This window comes from Elephantulus edwardii, unplaced genomic scaffold, assembly GCF_000299155.1.
Source record: "Elephantulus edwardii isolate Elephantulus edwardi_28Jun2011 unplaced genomic scaffold, EleEdw1.0 scaffold00024, whole genome shotgun sequence".
Classification (NCBI taxonomy): Eukaryota; Metazoa; Chordata; class Mammalia; order Macroscelidea; family Macroscelididae; genus Elephantulus; species Elephantulus edwardii.
In genome coordinates, this window is record NW_006399774.1 from 4,126,712 (window position 1) to 4,136,163 (window position 9,452).

At 37.2% G+C, this 9,452-nt stretch overlaps 1 protein-coding gene across 2 annotated transcripts in view; it reads left to right on the top strand.

Moving 5' to 3' along the window:
* VIP (vasoactive intestinal peptide) overlaps nucleotides 1–2,593 on the top strand; it is a 6,278-nt gene extending 3,685 nt beyond the window's left edge. Inside the window, exons 3-5 of one of the 2 annotated variants that reach the window (XM_006882745.1) lie at nucleotides 131–235; nucleotides 1,011–1,142; nucleotides 2,536–2,593. In XM_006882745.1, the coding sequence (XP_006882807.1) occupies nucleotides 131–235; nucleotides 1,011–1,142; nucleotides 2,536–2,581 (283 nt within the window). In that variant the 3' untranslated portion in view covers nucleotides 2,582–2,593. The remainder of the gene's footprint in view (nucleotides 1–130; nucleotides 236–1,010; nucleotides 1,143–2,535) is intronic. The other variant, XM_006882746.1, reaches the window with a different exon arrangement.
* Nucleotides 2,594–9,452: the final 6,859 nt, after the last annotated feature.

Here is a 9,452-nt window from a genome sequence, read left to right on the forward strand (position 1 = left end):
ATTATGTTTTAGGAAATTTTTTAACTTGGGCAGCTTTCATGATAAGCTAAGTTCCTTTTCATTTAATGATCAAGATTCTATTGTAGAAATGGTTTACAAAATAGTAACTATATTTTGTTCTTTGTCTTAGAAATGCAAGACATGCTGATGGAGTTTTTACCAGTGACTACAGCAGACTCTTGGGCCAACTTTCTGCCAAAAAATACCTTGAGTCCCTGATTGGGAAACGAGTTAGGTAAGGGGAATTTATGACTTTTATCAAAAGCATTATCATTACTTAATGTGTAAATTGATGGATTTTTTTACTATAAATAATTTAAGCTTAAAAACTGATAATCTTTATGTAATATTTGATTTACCTAAATAAAAATAAATTATTTTCATAAGTAAAATATACCATACATATAGATTAAGAAAATAAGTCTTTCTGGTAATATCATAGTGCCTCCGGACACAACTTAATTTTTCTTAAATACTTTTAACTAACAATTTGGCCATCAAATCGAACCAGAGACATTAGAGAATAAGTAAAACATAGTGAAAACTGAAAGACAATTTTCAGATCAACTGTAAGACTTGTTTTTGTATTTCGTGTTCAAAGCAAGGAAGGTGAAGGTATTTTTCTCTTGTCAAAAGCTGCGTCATTAGGATATTTAAGTGGCACTTGGCAGAGAGGCATAGCTTCCAAAGCACCCTTTTATTTTTAAAGAACTTTAACTTCCTATGGTAGGACGTAGCAGCAAGTATCTGGTTATTTATTTATTCTGTTATTTATTTAGATACAGAATATGCTTTAAGACAGTCCTAGCATATGCAAAACTTTACCACATTATTTCTCATTCCTCTAGCTTTTGACTCAGTGTATTTTCCATTTCATGTTTGGTTGGGTTTTTTTTTTTTAATAACAAGAAAGGAACTGGGCTAGAATTTTTTTGTATAGAATTTCAAAGTATGAGGAACATTGGTACCTTTGTTAAATTCCTTTGATTTCCTCTTACCATGTTCTGTAGCAGTAACATCTCAGAAGACAATACACCAATCAAACGACATTCTGATGCAGTCTTCACGGACAACTACACCCGTCTCAGAAAACAAATGGCGGTGAAGAAGTACCTGAATTCAATTCTGAATGGGAAGAGGAGGTAAAGACAATTTATCAAATAAGAAATGTTCTGTGACTTTCAAAATAGAGCTCTGCATATAAACTTACTTTGCACTCTATGCATAGACATACTTGGGCTCCATATGTCCACATGCTATGTGGAACAGTTATCTTTAACCTTGTTTCATAGTAGATGACTTGGAGAATGTAAAAAACACTATATCTGGGCATTACTCAAGTCAAAAAACAAGACAAAACCCAAACTCATTATCATTACATTTATCCTCACCCGTGGCAATTATCCATCAGGTTTTGAGATTGTAAATATTAAGGGAAGCCTATCTTTCACTGGAGGAGAAGCTGGTGGATTTGAGCTCCCAACCTTGTGGTTAACCGTGTCTCTGGGTTGAGCCCTAGACAGGGTGATAGCTCAAATACACTTGATCCTAACATCCTGCTTTGCCTGAGACTGATGGCTATAGACACATTCAGTCTGCATCTGGGGACATATTTTATAAAAATAAAAAAAAAATAACAAAAGAGGGAAAAGTGCAGTCAAATTGGAATTTGATAATATAGGGAAACTTTGAAGTCTCCTGTCAACTCCTCATGCACATTCAATACACTTATTTTACCAACTGAAACTATGAGTGATTTTTATAATTTTGGGTTCTATAAAATGCCTCTCTCTCTACGATATGTATATACTGGAATAGGAAACCTAAGACCTTAAGGTAACTCTCTTATAGTCCTATTGCTTTTGTTTCAGCTATGAGCATTCAGAAGAATTTTGTTTAGATGAGAAAATCAGCGACAAGGACTCTCTTATCCCACCAAATTATAATTCTATAAGAATTACTTTGAACCTCTAGAATTAGATAGTAATTTACACATAATAATATGCTCTTCTCTAATATCCATTTGGTTTGAATCCACCAGATCTCTGTGGGAGAAGGATGCACATTCTCCTCCCATGCAATTTACCACCTCTGAAAACACCATGGAGGGTGAGCTATGGGTTGATTCTGACTCGATGGCTCACAACAACAAAATAATATCCACTAGCATCAGAGGACATATTTTTGCCCAAAATGTACTTTACAGAGAACAATGAACATCACACATAACTGTTTATTTGTACATATGCACGCACACAAAAAAATATATGGAGATTTTCACTACTGTTGTTTGTAATATATATATTTGTCGTTGTTGTCCATGTTGAGAATATTCACAGCAAAACATACACCAAGCCAGCAGTTTGTACATGCACCTTTCAGTGATTGCATTCTTCGAGTTACATAACCATTCATACTCTCTAAGTTGTTCCCTATTCTCTAACAGAAACGCTCTATCCCTTTGGAGTTGCTACTAATTGTTTGACTTTCTCTTATGAAGCACAACACATTCAATATCCTTTTTCTGGTTCACAGCAGTGAAGGAGAAACCCCTGACTTTGTTGAAGAGTTAGAGAAATGATGAAAATACCCCATGGAGCAAAACTATTGACAACTTCCGGTGGTGGGTACATCTGTGTATTCCTGCTGTCTTCTTACAATAATTAATATCTACCTACTAATCCAAGTCAGTAAGAGCTATATGATGAAAAATTTTAAGCTTAAATAATTTTTTATGAAGATATATCATCTAAGAAGTACAATTCTACTTAAAGTGGACCCTGATTCGTTGGCGATCTTAAAATTGTCCTTGTAATGTTCAGATCACCTAAGAGGAAAGTCTCCCAATGAGCAGTTTGGATTATGAATGGTTTTCTTAGGTGACTTAGATATATATTCTGGTGTTACAATGTAAAACAAAGTGACCTGACTTCTTTTATTTTATGAGAGTTTAGCCCTACAGTTGACTGTTATCATCTCACTTAATTTAAGAACAGGGAGTTGCATTGTCAATACAGCATGCCTCGCCATCATGAAAATATAAAACACTCAGTTCTAAGTGTAACCCTTGAAACAAAAACCACTTGCAACAAAAGTCAAATCTGGTTTGACCGACAATGACATATAATGGCCTTAATAACACTCAGGGTAAAAATATGTTTTGAGTAATGAAAACAATAGTAAGAGGATTTCCCCCTCCCCCATTGTGATGTCATGTGCTTGTTATTAAGGCTGCTTTTATATAAACATGGGTATAAGACACAATTATCCCTCAAGTAATTTTAGATTAACTTTCACATTAGCTGCTTCCCCCTCAACCTATTTATAATAGTTGCTAAATGCTTAAAAGAAATTCTTGCCATGACTGTATTCAAGGTTGGCAAACTCTTTCTCTAAAGGACTGCAGAGTAAATATTTTGGGCTTTGTGGGCTGTATCCTCTGTGCTACAGTAAACCAATTCTGCAAATATAGTATGAAAGTGGCCATAGCTAAGATATATAAAGGAATGGATACAGCTGTGTTTCCATAATACTTTTTAGGCCAGATTCTGACTCCTAATAAGGTCAAGGAGATAAATGAGTTTCATTTTCAGACTGAAGACAATTCATGGTTTTGTCTGAATTCTTAAATATCAAGGTTTGTATGAAAGTCATCAAAAATTGACTAGTTGACTGTGAACACAGCTGCCTGATTGCCTTTGCCCACCGATGACCCCTTCTTCTCTAAGGGAGGTCTTGGGACATTGGCTGCGCATGCTAATGTTATTATGTACAAATGTTTTAGAGAAACAAATACCTTTCCTCAAAGAAGAAAATTTAAAATAGTTTCTTGAAAAGAATACTTATCAGGAGAATCTTTCTTTACATTAAAATTATGATGATGTTAGTGTGTGCTGTTGAGTCAGAACGGACTCATAGTTGACCCTCCAGCGGGTTTTCAGAATTACACGACAGGAAATTGCCCATCCTTCTCCTGTAGAGCAGCTGGTGGCTTCCGGTGGCACACGTTTGGGGTTGCAGTGCAGTTTCTTACCATTAGGCCACCAGAGCTCCCTAAAAACGATGATGTGGTGGTTTAAATATTAATGGAGAGTGTTCATGCTTTTTGACAATGTAAGTTCATTTGTGAGTTTTCATTCTTTCCCCCCATTCTTCTCTATGCCTTTATTTATATTTTCTTTTTTTTGCACGTCTTCTTCTCCCCCTCCCTGCATCCCTCCCCCAGCCCACCCAGCAAGGCATCCTTGTTCCAGATTGTTTCATATGTATAATTATTGTTGTTGTTGCTATGTGCTGTCGAGTCATATGTGCAATGCCTAATCAAATCTTCCTTTCAGACAGTTCTTCCCTTCACCTGTTCTACTTCAGTGTTCCTTATTTATCCACTCTTTTCTCATTCTCTGCCCACCTCACCCCTCTCTGTTCTATTTTATAATAGCAGTGTTATGCAATATTTTTATTTTCCCTCTTCTCTTTCAAAGGATGGCTTTGGACAATTTTTTAAACTTTTAACTGAAAATCTATTAGAAGAAATTTCAAATAGATCATTAGTCATAGTCAGTTCATGAGACCCTTCACATTTCAGTTACTTTCTTGAAAACCAGTCTTTTAGAAGGTATTCACTTGATAACACAGAGGACAAGCAGAAGTAGTTTGTTGTCAAATGAGACGATGAATGATTGATGCGAAGATGTGAATAAAAAATATTGGATGCTTAATGTACCAATTCTTCTTTTTTTTCCAGAAATCTTGAAAGAAAATGATAAAGTGATTATATTTTGAGTTCTACATAAGTATTCAAGAAACCAATTTCAGTATCCAAACCAAATAAAGTATACTGTGTTGTGAATATTGTGGTTTATTTTCTTCTACTGTAATAACTGTGATGTTTACACTGTAAATATTATTTTAGAGTTCTAAAATGATCTTTAACTCATAAAAGTTCTGTAATTTCACATGCTGTGTATCTTTCTAACGAAAATTTATTTAACGATAAGTAGATTCTAGGTTGATTCCAATGGTGTGAGGCGTGCTGGAAGGGGAATAATAGAACAAAGTGGATGTGTTTATTTATAGACTGTACTTATCCATTCAAAAGAGTAGAGCGGGTAATCAGTGTGTCAAAACTTGAATATTAAGCAGACAGAATACTATGCTGACTGAATCTCACATCTAAGAGAATACCAACAGTCATAAAAACACATTGTTCAAAGAGGAGATTTTCCCAATGTGTTGGACTTTCCCACACTTTGAGGTGTCTTTATTTCAAATGGGATTAGAAATCTCTCAGATGGGATCACTAATTACCAATATCTCTTTTCTGCTCTATTATTTTTGCTAAGGAAAAGGGCTTCTAATTCGGTCACATGGGTCTTCCCTTTCAGTGTGTGTGTCTGTGTAAAACAAAACCGGAATGGATCTCTTGTTTTTGAGTAATAAGTAGTGAGAAGTGTTTTAGTTGTTTTTTCTCCCACATTCTCTCAGAGTACATCTGTGGTCATGTCGGCGTCCTTACAGTGAAAGAACATTTGAAGACACTATTTTTTCAATACAATTGTAAGAAGTTAATTGTAGAAAATAAAGACATTTGATTATCATTGCAGATATTTTGCATTGTTCTTTTTTTATTTTTAAAAAACATGTCCTAAGTTCTAAGCACTAAGTAACTTGCATGGTATTGGAAATAGGATTATGTTTGGCTGCATGGAAGAATCCTAAATAATAGTGACTTCAAACACACAATAAACAAAAAACTTTTTATGCAAGTTCAGAAGTAAAAGAATTCTGTCCCACAAAGCCCTTAGGAATAGCCGCCTCTCCCAACTTACTCCTCACCTCTAAGGGTTCAAGCCCTTCCCTTGATCTGAGAGTGTAGCTAGAATCCAAGCCCTCAAACCTGCCTTCAGAGTGGTAGGATGGGTGAATAGGCAGACAGGAAAGGGGGAAAGGGTACGTCTTTTGACTAGATAGAGCACACATCTCTCCGGCTGGTCCTATACTCACAGTCATTTACAAGAGAGAGAAACAATGGACAGTGATTAAGGATCATAGAAGCTAAATTCATGCCTTTGAGTTGTGGTGCTGGAACAGAGTATTGAACATACCGTGGACTGTCAAGAGAGCAAACAGGTCTGTCTTGGAGGGGGTGAAACCAAGTTGCTGCATTGATTTTGAAACTCTGTCTCACATACTTTGTGCATGTTGCCAGGAGGGACCAGTTCTGGAAAAGGTAAAGGGACAATGCAAAAGAAGATGGTCCTGGATGAAGTGGATTGACACAGTAACTGGGACTATGAGGACAGGTGTGTTGGAGACAGTGAAATTGGTGTAGGACAGGACAGGGTTCAGAGCAACTGTGTATAGGTTTGCTAAGAGTCATGGGAGACTCAAAGGCACATAACAACAACTAAAAACCAGGGTTCAATTAATGTAAAATAGCACAAGACATCACAAGAAAACCAAAACAAAACAAGGAAAAATATATTTGTATAGGTTTTTTGTTTTAATTTCAGATTACAGAATTTAAATTTTCACCAAAAAGGCTTGAAGCTTGTCAAAGGAAGTCTTAGTTAAACCTAACCCATTGCTGATGTTGAGTACCTTGGAGCCGGAGGAACTGACCCATGGCTGACCCTCAGGCGGGTTTTCAGTGGTGTTAATCACGTGGGAGGAGATTTCACAGCCGGTGGCCTCGAACCACATACTTTTGTTATTGCAGTGCAGTTTCTTGCCATTAGGAGCTCCTGTAACCATTAGTGAAGAGGTTTTTGTTTGGTTTTTGGTTGCTTTTGTTGTTGTTGGGGTACTTTTAGTTAAGCAGTTTTAATACCACAAAGCTTTGCTCAATTTCATAAGCCACAGTTTGAATTACTAAATATAGGATGAGGAGAGAAAGCTTATCTGTAGAAAATAGCTCCTGTGATAAGCACTGAAACAGGCCTCACAGCTTTTAGATAACATTGCCCTGGATGGCAGAAATGAATAGTTAATCACTCAACCACTAGACACAAAATTAGCAAAAAAAAGAACAGATTGTAGGAGTCCTGGAAGAGTAGTGTGTTGCCTGCTGAAGTGCTCACTGGTAGATGAAACACACTTGTAAACATGACAGCCTCTCAGGGATTTCTTCTAAACCACTAGGTTTGCAGTAATTTACTACAGCAACAATAGAAAACTAATTCAATCATCCTTTAGCTACAATAGTACTTGGACCTGGTATTCATTGCTTTAGAGACTATTGATACCATAAACCTCTGATAAATAAAAGTCCCTTGTGGTTTTAGTGTTTTCCAGGGATTAAGGAGGTGTGAAACGCTAAATCTGCTGAAGAAATTCTGAATTAATTAACTATGGATTTACTAGAATTCTTTCTCAAGCATCTAACATGATCTCAAAACATTAGTTGTGCTCATGAAAAACCTGTGCATGGTCCAAGAGGCAGTCATTCCCACCAGAAAAAGAGTATCCTTTGATACACGGTTTAAAAGAGGGATAGGCACACAGCAGGACTATATGCTTTTACCATACTTATTCAATCTGTATGTTGTTGTTCAGTGTCATTGAGTCACCTGCAACATCAGCTATGAACCCTGCCCCATCCTGAAGCAATGTCATCATCTCCAACAGATCTAATCTCATTTCGCCAGTCACTGAGTCAATCCATCTCATCCTGGGCCTTCCTCTCTTGCGCTGTCCCTCCACCCTTCCGAGCATGATGTCCTTCTTCAAGGACTGGTCCTTCCTGGCCATGTGCCCAAAGCTTCAATACCTTTGTCTCCAGGGAGGATCCTGTTTTCACTCTCTCCTGGACAGACCTGTTTGTTCTCCTGGCAGTCCACCGTATGTCCAACACTCTTCTCAGTACCACAACTCAAAGGCATCGATCCTTCTTCTATCATCTTTAATTATTATCCAGCTCTCTGATGCATAGCAAGTAATTGCAAAGACCATGGCCTGGATCAGGTGCACCTTAGTCTCCAGACTGATATCATTGCTCTTCAGTACTCTGGAGAGGTCTCTGACAGCAGACTTTTCCAGTGCAATTTGTCTTTTGATCTCCTGACTGCTGGTGTTAAGAGTGTTGATTGTGGAACCAAGTAAGCCAAAGTTATTAACAAACTCAATCTCTCGTCTGTCTTCATGAAGCTGCCAGTTGGTCCAGTGGTGAGAATCTTATACTTGTATTATAATGATTTTTTCAGTATGGCTTGCCTAGCCACTGACTTAAGGTTTCACTACATGACTGAGTGGTGCTGTTGATTGTCGTCAATTGGAACCATCCCATAACTGACCCTCTGTCAAGTTTTCAAAGGCAGTTAAATCTCACAGGAAGAGACTGCTTATCTTTCTTTCATGGAGCAGCTGGTGGATTAGAACTGTAGGCCTTCAGGATTGCAACACAGCTTCTTGCAACTAGGCCACCAGTGCTCCCTAACATTTTACTTTCCTAATAAATCCCATAATTATAAGTATTCTTTCAGAGTTCTGTGTGGCCATAGAAACATTAACAGACTCACTATGGGAGGGATTCTTGATGTTAGAGCTGAAAGAAGAAGGTGAGAGACCTTGAGAGTATGTCCACATAGGAGTTTTGTGCCATAGATGTTGTGGATGGGTATTCTTCCCCTTTGTGGAGTTAGAGAAGGACAGATGCTTCCATTTCCATACTGATGATAATGTTCTTACAGTACTAAACAAGTAAGCCAAGAAGCTGGACTATATAAAGGAGAACACAGGATTAGAGGAAAACATGTTAACCTGCAACATGCATATGATAATTGTACTTTCACAAAATGAAGGAAATGTGAAGCATTTACTGATAAGTATCAAGGATTACAGCCTTCAGTATGCACTTGAAACTAAAGAGAAACAAATCCTCAGAATTGGACCAACAAATATCACGATAAATGGAGAAAAATTGAAGTTGATAACATTTTAATACCACCTGGATCAAAAATCAGTGTCCACAAAAGTAGCGGTCAAGAAGTCCAATCATTCATTGTGTCAGACAATTCTACTTCAATCTCTTTAAAGTTGAAAAAGCAAAGATGACATTTAATGAAGAGGGTTAAGACTGACAGTTACCATTACTTTTCCAATTGCCTTATACACATGTGAAAGTTGAGCAATGGGAAAAAAAAAACACCATTGTACCACTGGGGTGTCAAACGGCATCACAGCTATCCATGGTGGACAGTGTTTGGTGGAGCTCCCAGTTTAAGACAGGTTTGGAAGTAGAAGAGGCATCCACTTCCTGAACAATATGCTTCTGGAAACTCTATGAAGAGAAACTAAGATAGTTCTAGAAAGGCTTCAGGTCTTTTATTCATAGGGCCACTATGAGTTGTGCTTGACTCAACAGCAATCAACAACACAACAAGATTAAAAGAGGAACAAACATCTCTATTTTTAGTAGAAATGCAACTAGACTGTTTCTTAGAAGCTACAATGGT